The sequence below is a fragment of the Tenrec ecaudatus genome, chromosome 11 (genome assembly GCF_050624435.1).
Source record: "Tenrec ecaudatus isolate mTenEca1 chromosome 11, mTenEca1.hap1, whole genome shotgun sequence".
NCBI classification, from domain to species: domain Eukaryota; kingdom Metazoa; phylum Chordata; class Mammalia; order Afrosoricida; family Tenrecidae; genus Tenrec; species Tenrec ecaudatus.
In genome coordinates, this window is record NC_134540.1 from 72,886,460 (window position 1) to 72,905,440 (window position 18,981).

The following is an 18,981-nucleotide window of genomic DNA, read 5'->3' on the forward strand; positions in this document are numbered from 1 at the left end:
ATCATCACAATCTTCCCCATGGCTGAGACTAGCGTAGCAGCTACTGTATCAATCCATCTCATTGAGAGCTGTCCTATTTTCAAAGAGTCTCAACCAAGCAAGTTCTTTTCCAGGGACCGATACCTCCTAGTAATATACCCAAAATGAAGCACTTGGTAAGATACACCTATTTTAAAAACATTTACAATAATGCTAGCTATCCAACCCTTTCTCAAAGGGAGAAAGATGTAGAAGTCTATTTCCATATATATTATAGCCCTGAAAACTCTATAGGGCAATTTTATTCTGTCCTATAGGGTCCTGATGAGTAGGAATGAATTTTATTGCAATGGGTCTAGTTTCATAAGGGAGTCACAAACTTAACAGGAAAACCTGCAAAGTTTCCCATTACCAAGGGAAACAAAAAATCTTGAGTCGTTAGATAGGAAACTGAGTTTCATAATGAAAAGGTTTGTAGAGACTCTTCAACACAGTAAACTAAAAGCCCCAGCAGAACGAACTGTCCATACTTCATTAAGTGAACAATGCAGGAAGAGTTCATTTCGAGGTTGAAAGTGTGGCTGTATATCCTTTTCTTGTAACATTTGGCGTCAGATTCAACAATATGAGAAACAATCATTAAATCGCTTTCACTGTCCATTTAATATACCAAGAGAAATAATTATCACTAATAATTCAAAAGGGTTAAAAAAATCTTACAAAAGCAAATGAAAAGGTGTTTAAAATTATGTGACCTTAAAAGGCTACAGTTCTACAATATGGGTACTTGTTACATTTTAACCTACATATCCACCTTCTCACTTGCTACATACTAAGCTTGTTCTTTATGATAATCCTGAAAGAAAACTCAAAAGTGTCGAGTCCATTCAGACTCAAAATAACACTACAGGACAGAGCAGAACTGCCTCCCAGGGTTCCCCAGAGGGCGCTCTTTCTGCGCTTATTGAGAACACACGCAGATAACACACCTGTTCAATTGCTGATACTGCACAAACAATTCTGTGACTGAGGATTTTCTTTGAGTTGGGCAGTCACTCTCACCTTCCTTTTTTGAGTTGTTCCTCCACCATTAACAACAGCTCGCTGTCCGCTAAAGTTCCTATCTAGTTTGCTGAATTGCGTTATTACTTTAAGGAGCCCTGGGGTAGCGTAATGGTTATGCATTGGGTTGCTAACTACAAGGACAGCAGTTCAAAACCACCAGGTGTTCGGAGGAAGAAAGATGGAGCTTTCTACTTCTGTCAAGAATCCGTTTCGGAAACTCAGAGGCAGTTCTACCCTGTTCTCTCTGAGAGCAATGGCTCAACGGCAGTACGTTTGTGGTTATCATTTTGGTCTCAGACGGTTCTACAAGGGGTCCAATGCTAAAGGAAGACATTTGAAAGAGCTTACGGTTCCTTGGTTAAACTAACAGTAACAAGCATTCTAACTTTATTACTTACATCTATATATTCTACCTTTCTATGACTTCTATCATGACACATTCTATCCTTTGATGAACCCCTTATTAGTTTCTATTTAAAACTTACCAATGGTCAAAAGTAGGACTAGGCTCACACTGCAGTCCCCACTTTCAATCCCAGAAACAGTTCTTTAGTATAATTGTGAATTATGAAAAGAAATGTTAATTATGCTTGTTTCATTTTTTTAAGTCTTCTCACTTAAAGAAATTATAACTGATGGGCAGCTTCAAAAAAGGGTATTCAGCAATTCTTTTAATAGACTTTTATAGATTAGAGAATTGTAAATACAGTAAGTTCACTGCTATTTAAAAAATATTTTCAGTTAAATGCATTTTCATCACTTTATGTATTTCCTTAAAATAAAATTTTGTCATTTTAATGGCTAACTACATAGCATTAGTCTCCTATATGTTATCATAGCAATAATTATGTAAGGAATTTTGCTCGACCATTACCATCTATGATATTGTTGAGTGAGATCGAGTCAGCTCCAACCCACAGCGACTCTAGGCATCAAAGAACAAAACACTGCATGGTCCTGTGACATCCTAACAATTATTCCTATGCTTGAGCCCACTGACGCAGTCAAAGGCCTTCCTCTTTTTTGCCGCCCCTCTACTTTACCAGCATAATGTCCTTCTCCAGGAACTGTTCCTACGACTTCTGACAACATGTCCAAAGCAAATAAGATGAAGTCTTGCCATTCTTACCTATAAGGAGTACTCTGGCCTTACTTCTCTCCAATACAGATGCGTTGGTCATTTTAGCAGTTCGTGGTACTTTCAATATTCTTCTCCAGCACCACATTTCAAATTCAATACTTATACGGTCTTCCTTATTCAGCGTCAACTTCCACATGCATAGGATGCAATGGAGAATACCATGGTTTGGGTTAGGTGCACTTTAATCTTCAAAGTGGCACTCTTGCTTGCTCTTTGATACTCTAAAGAGGTTTTGTGCAGATTGACCTAAGGCAATATGTCTTTTGATCTAATAACTGCCGCTACCCTGAGCATTGATTGTGGATACAAGCAAGACACAATACCTGACAACTACAACCTTTTCTCCATTTGTCATGTTATCGCTTCCTTACATTGAGTCGTAATCCCTGATCTTCATCAATAAGTGCTTCAATTCCTCCTCACTTATAGCAAAGTTGTATCATCTACATACCTCAGATTAATAAACTTCCTCCAATCCTCATGCTACACTTTTCTTCATATAATGCAGTTTCTCTGATTTGCTCAGCATACAGACTGAACAAGTATGGTGCGAGGATACAGCTCTGATGCATACCTTTCCTGAATTTAAACCATGCAGTACTCTCTTGTTCTGTTCACACAAATGCCTTTTGAGCCAAGTTCCAAATGAGCACGATGAAGTGTTCTGGAATTCCCATTCTTCTCAAGGTGATCCACGGTTTATTGTAGTTCACACAGTTAAATGCCTTTGTATAGTCAATGAAGCACAAGTAAATATCTTTCTAGTATTTTCTCCTTTCAGCCAACAACGATATCCCGATTCCACATTCTTTTTTGAATCTGGCCTGAACTTCTGGCAGTTCCCTGACAATGTATTGCTGCAACCACTGTTGGATGATGCTCAACAAAATTGTATTTGTGTGATATCACTAATATTGTTCTATAGCTTGAACATTTTCTTGGGTCACCTTTATTTGGAATGGGCACAAATAAGGATCTCTTTCAGTCAGTTGTCCAGGTAACTGTCTTCTAAATTTCCTGACATAGACAAGTGTTCCTCGGCTTTCTGAAACATGTCAATGGATATTCCATCGATTCCTGGAGCTTTGTTTAGGCGAATGCCTTCAGTGCCGCTTGAACGTCTTCCTTTAGCACACTGGTTCTTGTTCATGTGCTACCTCCTGAAATGGGGGATGTTGACTAGTCCTTGGTGGTACAGTGACTCTGTATTCTTTCCATCTTCTGTTGATGCTTCCTCCAGTCAATATCTTGCCTATAGAAACTTTCCAAATATCAATTCGAGGCTTGATTTTTTGTCTTCAGTGCTTTCAGTTTCAAATATGGTCTCTGAGTTTCATCCTACCACCCTTGTTCCAGCAAATGCACTATTCAAACATACCTAGACTTCTACAAGTGTTGAAGAGAGTGCAAAGCCACCAAGAGCAGGTAACTCATTTCCACCTCTAAAGAAGCACTGGCATCACCCATCCAGAGTTTACCTTGAGGGTACTAAGTCTGAAAGAAGGCCCTGCAGAAGCAGCAAGGAAAGGTTGGTGTTTCTGTTCTGAGTCACTTAGTCCAGTGAGCAGGAGTCCATGGCTGATACGCTCAGCTACTAGTTGAAAGGTGAGCAGTTAGAAACCAGATACCAGCACCTCAGAAAACAGGCTTGGTGATCTACTTCCGACAGGCTCTATGGTAACGTAGTGGGGGATAATGGCCTAACCTACTGAGCACATGATAAAATCAACCCTGCACTGCCTGTGCTAACAAAAAAAGCAACATATACGATCCAAATTGCATTCCTACTGGACTTAATTACCATTCTTAAAGAGTTTCAACTCCTTAGCTATATTATCAACCAACAACGAAAAAATCTAAAGTACAGTAGTTCTGTTGATGAAAAGCAAAGTTGGCTTAGGAGTAAAAGTTTGACAAGTCATAAATGGAAAACAATGGAAAATATTTTTAAATTACCTGTTTTAAAATAAAGTTTACTTAATACTTCTTTCATAAAAGATTCAGCAAGATTTAAAAAGAGCTATTCTTATTACATGCTGTTAAGCTAAAACAGAGATTGTTTCCAAATTGACTTATTTGTATCACTCCAAATTTAAATACTGATAGAAAAAATTAAACGACAGACTATTTCTCTTTATAATTCTTAAATACTTGCCAAAAAATGTCTATTTGTTATTTTATAAAGGACTAAGCATCTATGTTTACTAGGAAAGGAAAAAAATGGACTTTCTATTTTTATTATAACTATTATAATTAACTCCTCCAAAATGAGTGATTTTTTTAATAAGCACAAAGAAAATGTCTATTTCATCTTATATTTAAAAAGACCATTATAATTAGGGTATAAGGTTACTGTGAGATAGAGACCTAATCACAAAACTGATATTAAGTTGGTAACACTCAACTAATTTTAAAAATTAAAAAAAAAAACCCTATAAACCAAACTAAATGGCAGCAAATCTATCCTGGATCACTATGAATTTTAAATATAAGACAAATATGCCAACATGAAATATTTACTTGTAATTTCACAGGAAACAGAGACCTGGTGGCAAAGCAGTTAAGCACTTGGCTGCTAGCCAAAGGGTTGGCAGTTCAAACCTGTCAGGAGCGTGAGGGAGAAAGCCCTGGTCATCTGCTCCAGCAGAGAGGACGGCCTGGGAAACCGTGGGGGCAGCTCTCCTCAGTCCCATCAGGTTGACAAAATCAACCCGAAAGCCCTCAACAACTGTGTAATAGGCAACTGAGTTTTAACATCATTTAAACAACACTAAGAAGCAAAAGGTTTAGATTCCAAGGTGGTTTAGTTTTGTTTTTAAGCTGCTACAAGCAAAGACTACAGTAAAATACGATGTGAAAATAATGGTCCCCACTTTCTTTTGGTTTCTGCTGCAAGTCCTGTTAGTTTATTGGGTAAGTAGTAACTGCTTACACGTTAACTAGCATTTGCGAAGGGGAATTGGGAGGGAGGACGGACATCAAAGGGATGAAAATTAAAAACATTTTCCCAATAATTTAACATTTAAATCGAAAACCTGACTGACATGTCTAAATCCACTTCTGAAAATTATACAGAACAATTAACTCAATTAAGTTGCCACAATTATATTACACTGAACTTCTACATACCTGGCTTCATAACTACAAGATGCAATTTCAGCCTTTGATAAAACAGAATCAATTCCATTTGTTTGTGCAGAATCTGGAGTCTCCCACATTGACGGATCAGGTATTTCTGCTTTAGAAATAATAAAATTAAATGAGTATGTGTTTAAAATGGATTTTTCTTATCTTTCATTCAAAAATTGTTTTGCATTGCATTCCTATATAAACATTCAGTAAATTCCAAACAATTATCTCCAACTGGCATGTATTTCCTTATTTAAGCAAAGTTTATAACGGTAAAGTTCATTTCCATTATACTCTTCACTCTTCATCAGCAATCAAGCATCCTGCTTTAGTATAAGAAGTCAATTTTTAAAATACACAAATATAAAACATTCCTCCAGCACAGTCTTTTAAAATTTGGAAGAATAAGAAGCTGAACAATGAGCTAAACCTCAACTGACTGCCCTAAAATGATTGCAGCTTTCTCTGTAATGGTAAACAGTTAGTGGGAAGTGAACATTTATTGGAATGCTCTTTGCCATTTTCTAATTGAAGGGTCAGCAAAGCATGCACCACAATCCTACCAGCCATCTGATAAAAGGTCATTAGGTAGGTCACGAAACCTCTCTATTGGTAAAGAGCCTCACAAAATTATCCCTTTTAGGTAATTCTACTCTTAGTTTAACAATGCATCTTGAATGAAAAACATTCAAGTGTGCTAAGAATACCAATTGCTTTATAGAACACAACTGCTGTCTAAATGGTACAGCTAACTTAATAGCCAAGCCAAATGTCACGCTGTATACACGCAGGAATAGAGCACATGACCTAGTGAGTCCACTGGCTGCATGCCACTTTGCTTCCTTTACCTCTTTCAGCATCACTAGCAATTTAGAAATAGATTTGAAACAGTTTCAGTTTATAGGTCCCTTGGGATGGTATTATTAGGTTACCAGAAGAATATGCTGTGAAAACATATTACACATTCTAAAAATATGGTCTCAGCCATACTATTAAAAGCAAAAATATCATCAGTTAGAAAAATAAAACTGAGATAAGCGCCACTGAAGTTACATCTAAGACAACCCTACTTTGAGTACACTGAACCCAGCATTTCTCTTCTGTTTACTTCAGCAGAGTTCACGCACATCAGAACCACAGGGCACAATATCTGGCTTCACAGGCTGAGGCAACTCCTCTGGGGGAACTCCCATAATCCTCGGTACTATCGGTTATGCACCTCTGCCACCTGCAACAAGCACAGCTGCCTCCAAGCACCGTTCACGTAAAACATAAATGCAAATCAAATTCTAAGGATGGCCACCTCAGTGGAGTAAAATCCTGCTTGCCTCAAAAGTAAAAACGGTTTAATATATCGCTTGAGCTTGGTTTCTGACATGGCAACAACACATTGCTACCCTGATTAAAAACTACAGGCACAATGCAGAACAGACTGCTTTGGGCATCTGAAGACCCTAAAGCTACATAGCACCTTAACAGTCCATTTTTCTAAGCTAGAAAAACATATAAGGATCGGACATCACAGTGCAACAGAGGGTGCTACCAGACCAAAAAGTGCTGAAGTTTGAACAATCACCACCAGCTGCCTCTCAAAGGTGTGCCTATGAGTTATGCTTTAAAAGTGGGCACTTAGGTGATTTCTGCATTTGAAGGGCTAGTTAGCTAGTACAAGAGATTAGTTTTGGAAATTAGAGAAAAATCATGCTTGAGGGGCAGTCTCTCTGGGGCGCAGCGCCCGTGTGTTGGCCTTCACTGGGCTGGCTGACCTTTTCCACAGAGCAGCAGAGTGCGCGGATCCCTCCATGAGCGGAGTGAGTTGCTTCATGTGAGATTCGGGGCAATGCAGGGACACAGTGTCCTCACTGGAGGGCAAAGTAGAGAACTGCGCATCAAAACTTGACAAACTAGACGGGCACATGGAGAATGTGGAGGAACGGTTGGAGAAATCAGAGGCCAGGACCCAAGTCTGTGAAAAAGAAATCGCTGAGAATAAATCTATGACTAACATGATTTTAAAAACTGTTGTTCTTTAGAATGAAAACTGAAGTTGTTGAAAGGAGAGGACATAGCTGTAACCTGGGAATCCAGGCGTGGGTATAAAAGGCCCCAACCATGAACTCTTAAGTATAAATGGAGTCCAAACAATGCGGTCATCAATGAGAACTGTCATTGCTGAGTACTGCTCAGCAAACAGCGTCAAAAAGGAAGTTGTGGGTGAAGATCCCGGGTTACATGCCGGTTTCACCAGACAAAGGAGGCTCTGAATATCGAGAGTAAGGAACTGAAGCTTCTATCAGGGACCGACGATGCTATACACCCTGCTATTTTGCCCAACCATCAAGTCAAAACATTTTTTCTTAAAGATATCATGTAGAAGCCAAAGATTCTAATTCTTAAACTGATTCTCAATTTTTTCCAATTTAGCATCATGTCTGACAATGACCCAAAGAGAAAAAGATCAAGAAGTAGCGAGGAAAGATGAGCCGAGACACTGAAGAAAACAAGTTCTAAGCATTAAGTTTAATAGTGACCAAATTTGAAAAAGGATTATCTAATTATTTTATAATTTAACAAATATTTTGGTAAACCCTTAAGGGTTCAAAAAGCTTAGGATCCAAAAGTCAATGGCATCATCAAGTTAAAGCAAGAGTATAAAATAAAGAGCAGCATATTCACTTTTTCTAGTGAGAATCTATTTGTGTGACAGTTTTCAATAGCAAATGAAATTAATATTTTTCTAATGATTTACCTTTCTGGGATAGAATGATATGAATTTTAAAAGGTAATAAAATACTAGGAAAATCCACTGGCTAAATTGACGAAGACAAGTAGCCAATGACAGCAGTCTCTTAAGCTATTTATGGTAGACTGACTTTGATGGGAGGAAAGGTAAGAGGGATGGTGCTTGCTGAGATGTCGACTGAAGGAAGATGTGTGTAACACACATACGACCCTACTCCTGTCAGAATATGGAGCACTGAGCAGCTGGAGAGTCACCCCTGAGGTAACTCATTGAGCTGTCACACACACATCACGTCTGTCTTTCAACACTCAGACAGGAAGCTCTATTGACTGCCCCGTATATAACATGTATCATGCATCATGCATTTCCTCAAACTACTCATTTCTGAAGCCTAAAACTCTCTCTCTTAAGTAGAATCATATAGGGAATTTAAAAAATGAATACCAACCTACCACAAAACCATACCACTAATACTTAATACCCACATTGGCAAATACAATGCAACCACACCTCAAAAAGAACCAGCTTACATAAAGAACAGCTGCTCCATGGTATCATAATGGCACACAAAATTCAACCTATCAAAAATCTCTGAAAAAACAAAACAAAAAACCCATCTTTGGAAAACAGATGTACAGATGCTGCAAACTGTGCACCTACACATATTTTCTACCGATTGCACCTAGACAATGAACACACCACTGTAAGCTCAGGAGGAAGAACAGAGTGCTACGAGATGTGCACTGGCTCTCTGTGCCTTAACTTCACGGCTTCCATGGATTCATCTCTAAAAGCAGCCCAAGGGTTACCAACATACACAAAGAACCACCTGCATTCCTTCTACTATCCACTGTCTATCTAATTTCTGACTCATTCTTGATTAGCATTTTTCTGAAAGGCTAATTAAAAAATTGTGTGGCTTTGCAGAAATCCATGAAGAAAATTATTACGTGGGTCAAAGGAGTTCTTTCAAGGCAATTATTTCAGAGGGAAATAAAGATATCCAAAAATCTTACATAATATTTGGAATGATCTAGTTTATTGTTTTTTATTGAGAACTAAAAGGTAAAAAGCCAGAGCAACAAGAACTGCTGTTTCTTATAGGAAATAAAGTTTTAAAAGGAAATAGGAACAAAGGATAAAGGCAGTCCAATAAAGCCAGAGTTCTATTGTGTCTTCTCCCACATCCTCAGAAACCTTTTTGAAACGTGAACTTGACTGTCCCTGCTGTGACACAGCAACCCGACAACTAGTCACTGTCAAGTTCTGAGGCTTCCACGAACGATGCCCCATTGTTTCCACCACCAACCTAAACAAAGCTAACTAATCACACCTTTGAAAACTCTTCACCATCTGTCCTTGGAAAATATAACTAATTCAAGCAAACATCAGTGGAGAGAAAATAACTATAAATAGTCATTTGTAGTACCCTGAGATTTTGCTTTGATTTAAGATGTCACTGACATTCATAAAACCCTTGAATGAAAAAGCTAATTATTTCAACTCTGCTTTCATTTCTGCAACATTAATACCAACAGCAAAATCCCGAAGTCTTCAACAGGAACAGTATGACTTCAAAGAGAGCTCATTATTTGTACCTGCTTTGCCTTTCAGGATTTTATTCTGATAATAACGGCACTCTAGATGGGGGTTGGCACCAGGGCGTAAAGGTGCCCTTCCCGAGCCTCTGTTACTTGTGACAGCCACTGGTTTTCCTGTAAAGAAAAGCATAAAATTAGCTCTACTCCACGTACAGAAAATATGAACAATATTTACAATATAGTTTTCCATGGTTTTCTAAAAATTTGACGTTTTAAAATTTAGATTTAGCCTCTCATCTATAAGGTACTATCTGTAACAAATTATTAATCACCATTCAAAAACTACCTGAGTTTCTGAGCAGTAACTAAACAGGGAAGCTAGTTGTGACAATTGTGGGACATTTATACAACTTACTGCTACTTATCTTTCAGAGGCTTTTGTTTTATCTTGCATAGGGGACAACAGGAAGCAACTCAGATACTAGATTTAAACTACGGATTGAGGAGTAATATCTATACTAATTTTAAAATTTTACAGCGAGATTAGAGTAATACCATCAATCTGATTTACCATGTAACTAGATGATTGTTTAGCTATTCAGAAAAAAAATTTTTCTCCAAGTTACAGAATAACTTTCACGCATGTTGTTACAAAAATAATTTAGTCTGTAATGAAATAGTATGAAATATTCTAATACATTCTACAGAACGCTTTAGTTGTGAGGGGGGAAAAACCAGAACCAACAATGCATCAAAAAGTCCTTCCTGGGTATTAATCTATCCTAAGGAGAAATGAAGTCCTGATACAGGTTACAACATGGATGAACCCTGAAAACATCATGCGGAGTGAGCTATAAAAGGACAACTATTATTTGCTCCCACTTATATATGAAGTACCTAAAAGGGGTAAATGTAGACAGAGCAAAGTTGATGAGTGGTTAACAAGGGGGTGGAGGTGGAGGTGGAGGTGGGATAGGGGGTTGTTCCTGCTAAAGGGAAATTGAGTGCTTCCTAAGGATGATGAAATGAAAACTTTAGAATTACTGTCACTAAATTGTACACCTAAAAATAACTAAAGGGGCAACTTTGTTGATTTCACCATGATTACTATTAAAGTTACTCATGGGTGAAAATCAATTAACATTCTAAAAATTCCTTTTAGAACTACCCATGACGACAAAAGTCAAGTCTTGTGACACAGCAGCATCTGAGCCATAATCAGTAATAACCTTTAAGGAAAGAAACTGCATAAAATGCTAGTAAGTTAACTCTGTGAGATATGACTATTGAAAAAATTCACAGTACCTGCTTTTTGTAAAGCACTGATTAGTTCATACATATCTGAAATTCCATGAAAAGACTGGACAAATTATATTCTAGAATATCAGTAACACAAGAATATTCTACAACCACAGAGTTGAAATGGTCGCCAGCATCAGATAAATTCATCAGCTTATCTATTAAGACAGTGGCCTCGATCTTGTTTGCTGAATCCCAGTGGCACGGACTTTAAAAATCTCCTTAGTAACAAAGTAACATCCAATGCAGGCAAACTTTACATTTGTCAGGTGACAGATCCTGCACCTGAAGATGAGTGTTCTTCCCTGAAAACTTTATGGCTCACTACATAAAGCTTCCTAATTTCTGTACATCTTTCTTGGCAATTCCAGAACACTTGGAAGCAGGGACTGATTTTGCCAAGAGAAGTACAAGAAGTTTTTGGGTTTTTTAAAAATTTTGTGTTTCTGCAACACATATATTTAAAACACCAATTTTCTTAAAACATAAATTAGAATACAGACCTTTGAGATCTGGTCTATTTCGTATACCCACTGATACAAAGAAGCAGTCCATATCAACATGCATGATACAGCTCTGAGGTCTGGGTGAACTCAATACTGACATGCTTCCTAAAAGGGAAAAGAGAACATTCAAATGCCAAACTAATGTTTTCATATTCCAAAAAATAGTCAAGTTAATTCTAAAATGTGTTACTTTAAAGATGCTTACAAGCAGAAGATAGTAATTTTTAAACAATCATACTATAGAATATTATTTCTACCTCATAAACAAAATTTGTTTCTTTAGTTGTTACAATTCAGAAATATCAATTTTGTGTCTTTTAGTTTCAAAACATAATTTAAAATCAACTGTAAATAACAGTATGTTCTCCCATTCCACATAATATATAAGTCCCTAAATAAAATAACTGGTCAAAAAAAGCCTAAAAATTATTTCTGTATGCTGTTAATTTTGTAATAGTTTACAATTTGCACATTTATTCACGGTTAGCAAATTAAAAGTTTGATAATCACTATTCCAGGCACTTTGTGAATATAACATTTCTTGATAAAATAACAATAAAAGTTGCTACCATTTTGAGTATTTGGTAGCCCCAATACAGGGGAGGATTGTGGCAGAACAGTGGTGGTGGTGGTGGTGGTGGTGTGGTGGTGGTGGTGGGGTGGTGGTGGTGGTGGTGGTGTGGTGGAGGTGGTGGTGGTGGTGGTGTGGTGGTGGTGGTGAGTGCAGTTGAGTTAATTTGCGCTCACACGATCCACATGACAAGGCAAAACTGCCCCACAGAACTTCCTTTGCATCACTCTTTCCAGGTGTAGCTCCAGGGATCTTTACACTCATGGAGCCAGTGGGGGTGCACGGTCGGCTGCTGAGTACTTAGCAGTTGGCACCACCAGAGCTATACATGTAATATGTTCTTTTTAATTCTCACAACACTAACAGGTAAATTAATTAGTCTTATTACCTCATTTTACACATGAATAACTACTCAGGTCACTGGTCTGCTTTCAGAGCTCAAACCACCATGCTGCTGTTCTAAACAGATTTCAAAACAGTATATAAAACAAACCATTTGTGTCCGACAGGACCTCAAAGTTCATGGAAAAATATAAGTACTGGAATTTTCCCATGAACGTTTGAATTCTACTCATAGGATTTTTTCTTCACGCTGCCAAATACAATCAAATCCCTGTGAAGCATATACCATATTTAAGGGAAAATAATGAGTGTCCTTTGCTAAGGATTCTGTTTTCTAATCACTGAGAGTACACAGAGATTCATTATTTTAATAGCCATTCAGGTTCTTCTCTCCACTAGCCCCCACCCGTTGCCTTCTTCCCTGGTCCTTTAAGATACCCAACTCATGAAATAAGAACCATGTGCTAGAAGTAATGTCTGGATTTCATTCTCTCTAATGAGCTGTTTGTTGTTAGGTGTTATCACTAAAATTCCGATACATGGTGACCCAAAGTATAACACAATGAAAGAACCATTGGTTGGTTCTTCTTCATCCTCACAACCATTCCCATGTTTGAGCCCAGTGTTGTAGCCTGAGTCATTCCATCTCTAAACGGGATCCCTTTTTTGGCTTTCTACCACCTTTAAGATGAGTCTCAGAAACTCCCAGGGGGTAGGGGGTGGGAGGGGGTTCTACTCTGCCCTATAGGGTCCTTAGGGGTCAAAATTGACTCGACGGCAGTGAATTGGGTTATTAGGACTTTCTTCCCTTTTAGTTTTCTTTGCACAATTTACTGTAGTACTTGGGCTTCTTGATCCGCACTTTGAAATCTTTTGCTCACCTCTTTTACTTCATTATTTCTTCTTTTGCTTTAGCTATTTTACGTTCAAAGCCAGGTTGAGTGTCTTGTGACATCCATCTTGGTCTTTCCTGTCTTAATGACTTTTTGTTTTCTTCATACATATCCTTGATGTCATCTCACAACTCATCAGTGGAACGTGCTCAATGAGTCAAATCTATTGAGATGGTATCTAAATTCAGGTGGGATAGACTCATTAGTCTTCTTCAGCTTCATTCAACTTGAACTAGCATGTGAGCAACTGATGACTGCTATACAGTCAGCCTGTGCTTATTCTGATCCTGAGCTTCACTACTGCTTTAAAGTGAATCAGTGGATTTGATTGTTGTGTATTTCACCTGAAAGGCTCTACTTGTAGAGTCGTGTTTCTATTGTTGAAAGGAGGCATTTTTAATTGAATAGGTCCTGCAAAATTTAATGGGATCTCTAGCACAATTTCTACACCAAAAACCTTATTTTTCCAACTACCGATCCTTCTTTAAGGAGTCTTGGTGACATAGTGGATTACATGTTGGGCTGTTAATCAAAAGATCAGCAGTTCAAACCAACCAGCTGCTCCGGGGAAAATTATAGGGATCTGTCTGGTCCTGTGAAGAATAATTGCCACGGAAACACACGGGCAGTTCTACTCTGTCAAATAGGATCACCATGGGTCGGAATGGACTTGGTGGCAGTGAGTAAATGAGATCCTTATTCACTTCCAACTGCACATTTCAATTACCAGTAATACATCTTCATTGTATGTGTAAACGATTTAAGAAACCACACATTTATAAAAATCTTTCATTTATCTTTAGCATTAATGGTTAGTGTGTAAAATTAAAAGTAGTCATCAGGAGAACCGGTCGTCTTTATTTGCATTAAGGATCTAACCTATCACTGACAATGTTGTACTCAAGATAGATTTCAAAATGGTTTTTTGATAATGTGATGTCATTTCTCTTTGTCATTCTCAGTATAGACTCCATAACTGCCTAATTCAAATGTCCAATACCAATTCATTCCAGCTAATGCTTAATTGATCTTCAAGTGTTCCATTTCATTTTATGACTTTCAATTTTCCTAGATTAATACTTTCCATGTTTTGATTATTTATGGATTTTTGCAGTTGTTTCTTATCAAATTGAGTGGTGTGGTGTTAGCAAATTAAGGTCTCAAAAGTTTTACTCAGCCACGTTATTGAAGTTGACTATATTTCAAGAGCCTTTGCTACTTGTATTTTTAGTGTCTTCCAGCACTATATCAGACAACATTTTACTGCTACTCATAAAATTTGCACTGGCCAATTTTTTTAAAATTAGATTGCTCGGACCTTGTTAGTGTGGAAGCTCTGCTGACCCTGCCTACCACGGGTGATCCTGATTGTACTTGAAATGCCACTTTTCTGAAGACTACGGTGGTTTCTGTATTGCTTTGATGCTGAAAGCTATGCCACAAATATTTCAAATATGAGCAAGAGCTAATGAGCTGAAGAATACTGATTCTGAAAGTTTTCTCACAGTTGGCTTCAAATAACTTACCGCATATATTCATGTACGAGCCAAGTTTTCCAGCACAATTTTAATGCCGTTTTGGTGGTAAAATTAGGTGCCTCGGCTGATATTCGGGTTGGCTTATACTTGAGTATACACAGTAGATCCTAGTTCTTCTAGAAAAGTTTCTATTCTTACAATGTGCAAGGGACCAGCTAGGCTTTGCTCATCTTATCTTTCTTCAGCTTAGTACCCCATGCGGGGTAAGTGGTGAAAAAGGAAACTGTGACTCAAACAAGTGAACTAACTTGCCGATTATCCTGAGCCTTAAGAGTGGCAGAGCCATCAACTCGACGGGTTAACACAACAGCCACAGCAATGGACTCAAACATTACTAACAAGCACGAGGTTGGCATAGAGCGAGGCAATGTTTTGTCCTTACATATGGAGTTCACCATGATCAGAGTTGACACCAGGACAACTAACAACATCCAATTCAAAAGTATACTCAAGAGTGTACTCTCCTGCTATAATCGATCCCAGAGGGCTTCAAAATGTTCATGGAAAAATGAAATTTTAAAACCATTTGTTTCCCATAAACTTTTTTGAGATCTCCTATTACAATGGAGAAAGAACTTTTAAAATCACAATTCCGATGTTGAAAATAATTACATAAAAATAAAAAACAATGGCTTTTTAAAACATTCCAACTAGTACAGAATGTGTAAGCCAAATAGATCTATTGAACAATTTCCCATCATGAAAATAATTCAGAACCCTTTGAAGCTTTTAAAAATCAAATGACCTCAGGACACAAGGTCAAAATATTACCTAAGATCTATAAAAATTATTTCAAAATACTATGTGAATTCTAAAAAGCACTTTTTATAAACTCAAGAAAAACTAAACCAAAGATTGCAGAATATAGCAGGGGAAGAAGGACCCACCTGGAGAAGGCACTATCATTTTCTATTCTCTCTGTACTTCAGTTTCCCCAGCTCTCCCTACCCCAAGGTCCTCTATATTAAGTAAAAAGTAAGTAAACCTCAGACCAAGTAATAATTTATAGTGATTCACTGAAATTCCTGCCATCAAGTCTATTCTGATTCATAGCAATGCTATAGGACAGAAAAGAACTGCCCCTGTGGGTTTCTGAGACTGCAACTCTTTGTGGGACTAGACAGCCTCCTCTTTATTCCATGGAGTAAATGCTGGTTTCAAAATGCTGACACCTTGAGGCTAGCAGCCCAATGCATAACCCACTGGCACAGAAATAGATTTGTTATTGCGGATTTTGTGTTGGTTTTAGTTTCTGATGACACATATTAAAAACAAAATACAACCTATCTACTTATACGTAAACGATTTCTAAAAATGCACTTCTAAAATTACAATAACTATCATCTGTCATCTAATTATTTAAGTCATTGTGAGAAAATTTCTAGAAAGTTAAGTTACTCTTACCAAACCAATTTCATTCTCCTAAGAGTTTAAGCACTAGTTATAATACACATTATACTTTATACAGTCTAAAACCTCTGGTAACAACTACATGACTATGAATGCTCAGAACCCCAACCTCCTAATTTTTTAAATCACCTGAAAATTTTTAGGTAGCCGCAATAAAATATATTTAAAAAAAATTTTAGTATGAATTGCTATAAGAGCTGTTAAGAGCCCCCAATAAAATGATTATATATGTGTGTATATGTATAAAATTATTAAGTGTTCTCAAATCACAATTATACTTATTGATTATTTAAAATAATGGTTCTAGAATCACAATTATACTTAATAAAACTTACAAAGCCTAATGGTCTGACAGACTTTTATATTTTAAGAACTTAGTATTAACTAGAAGACCAATGACAATATATGAACAAAATGATGAAGCATGACTGTTTCTTAAGAAAACAATTTTAGTATCTACCTGTGTCAGTTACAATAAGTGCAGACCTGCCTGTTTTCATTTTTTTTAACTTTTCCCTTCCCGGAAAGACACCACTATTTTGTCTTTGTAGATTATTGACAAACTCAGTCAATTCACACTTCCACGTTGATATGTGATGCAGTCTCGAGTGAGAGTAGAAGTCTGAAATGAAATTGCAGTCTGAAGGTTTGGATGGCACTGAAGGTGCTGCCTTGCTAGGAGCTGGTACTGAAGAAGTGCTTTTTGTGCTTGAAGGCCCCTGAACAGTGGATTGGTGTGCACCATTAATTTTCATGGTACTATGTGGAGACAATAATGGGAAGGAATTAGTTCTGTGTGGATTCCGCACTGCATCTGCATCTCTGTTGTTCTGTGGCAACTGTTGCACAGTGCAGTCTCGGAAGTCGGTGCTGCTCTTGTCAGTGGTCTCCTCCTCCTCCTCCTCCTGGGCAGAGTCTGGAGAAAGCCTGTTGGCAACACTGTTGCCCATGGGCACCATGCACTCCTGGGTCTTTAAGGCACCATTAGAGCTATGAGTGTGGCCATTGCAAATGGCAGTGCTGTCTCTGTGATGGGGAATTCCGTTCTGTTTCCGATCCAGAGAGATCTGCTCCAGCTCCACACAACTGAAATCATGACTTGCAGCTTCTTCAATCCAACTGTTTATGCCATTGACTCTGATTTCACTTTCTGTCCCAATCTTCTTAATTATGTGATTTCTAAGGCAGGAAAACAATTTTAAATTAATAATTTCTGACTTTCAAGCTAAAACATCTTTTTAGTTTAGATATTTTCTTATTGACACACTCTAATGCTCCTCCCTCTTGCCCTACATAAAAAGCTGCAAGAAATTAAACCACAAACTTTATAGTTTGTTATAAAAAAAAGATAACTTTGCTAAACTAAAGTACTAACTAGGAAAATTCAGTAAAATTAGCAGTCTTTTAGCCACTCCCTCCCAAGCACCCCACCTTTTTGTGCTTTTAAAAATATTCTCTCCAACTACTTTTCTCATCACAAAGTAATTGGAATCTGAGACTTCAACTATCTTCAGACCAGACTGGCATTTAGTAGGTGGTCAATAAATACTTGCTGAATCAGTACAGTATAAATAGTCATGGATAAGAAATTTTGTCATAATTCTTATTCTTCCTTTTTTAGAATTATGGCAGGATTGTTCAACTTACTAAATCAAATATTCCTATAATGGAATTAAAGTTATGAGGCCTGGTAGTTTACTTAAGAAAAACTACTAACACAGATTATGCTGACTCTATGGAACTACTAACTGGTACACAAGTCAATTAAAATCTAACCACTGCATGATCACTGGGTCTTAATGGAGTGAAAAATATTAATATAATATTAATTACTACCAGGATGCAGGTAAGAACATTACAAAATGTTTTATCTGACAGTCCCTCAATCTAGTGTCAACTTGGTTCATTCAGAATGAACCAATAAGACCCCATGAGTAGACCACAGAGCATCACCAAGCAACGGTAGGTGGGTCTGGTTACGGCTGCCCATCTCTGATTACGCTAGCTAACTGAGTGGCTCCACGTCGCACAGACACATGACCATGCCAGTCAAGGGCCTAAAGGAGACAAGCTGGAAATAATTAGAACAGGGAAGAAAACTGCATTTGTTATTTCAGAGAAAGTCTGGCCTATGAAACAGAGAGAAACTCGGGACTAGCATATGTATGTCCTATTTTCAAAGAAATTTACAAAATATGCTCAATAAAACAAAAATTATCACAAAGCAACAAAAGCAAAGCAATTCATAAGTCTTAAACCTAGTTTTCGGTGTGACAGATGAGGATTCTTTACATGTATAACAGCAACACATGCAGCAGGAATTTATAGGATGGCAAAAAATATTGTTAATATACATTCTTTCTGCACTATATAGTTTTTCAGCCTGGACAAATGAGTATTCACAAATTAGCTGCATTAGAAATATATCCTAATAATATAAATATTTACTAGGCAACAGCAAAACTTAAAAGCTAATAATTGAAAGCCATCCTAAAACTTTCATAGGAAGCCTTCAAAATACATGTTTTCTACTTTTATTAGTGTAGGGTAAAGAGAAAAACAGTAAAGAGTGTATTCTGTTAAACATATTTTAAAAAATCATAGTCAAAAGTGTTAGGTAAATGTTAATATGCTTCTAAGTTAATAGGAGTTAGAAAAAAACTAATGACAACAACAAAAATTATAGAAGGGAGTGACATTGGATCCTCCCAGGTTAATTCGATTCCTGGTCTTTTGGAAAAAATATATCCAACTCCCAAAGCAAGCAATTTAATAAAGGTGGAGTAAGCTAAATGATAATGAACCACCTGGTATATAAGTTAAG

At 37.3% G+C, this 18,981-nt stretch overlaps 1 protein-coding gene across 9 annotated transcripts in view; it reads right to left on the reverse strand.

Moving 5' to 3' along the window:
* REV1 (REV1 DNA directed polymerase) overlaps window positions 1-18,981 on the reverse strand; it is an 88,113-nt gene that overhangs the window by 22,956 nt on the left and 46,176 nt on the right. For 5 of the 9 annotated variants that reach the window (XM_075563225.1, XM_075563230.1, XM_075563224.1 and 2 more), the window contains 4 exons: window positions 16,618-17,336; window positions 11,401-11,508; window positions 9,656-9,772; window positions 5,315-5,423 (listed from right to left, as the gene is read on the reverse strand). In XM_075563225.1, the coding sequence (XP_075419340.1) occupies window positions 5,315-5,423; window positions 9,656-9,772; window positions 11,401-11,508; window positions 16,618-17,336 (1,053 nt within the window). Of the gene's footprint in view, window positions 1-2,173; window positions 4,172-5,314; window positions 5,424-7,080; window positions 7,193-9,655; window positions 9,773-11,400; window positions 11,509-13,197; window positions 13,579-16,617; window positions 17,337-18,981 lie in introns of those variants that run through there. The other 4 variants (XM_075563228.1, XM_075563231.1, XM_075563232.1 and 1 more) reach the window with 4 other exon arrangements.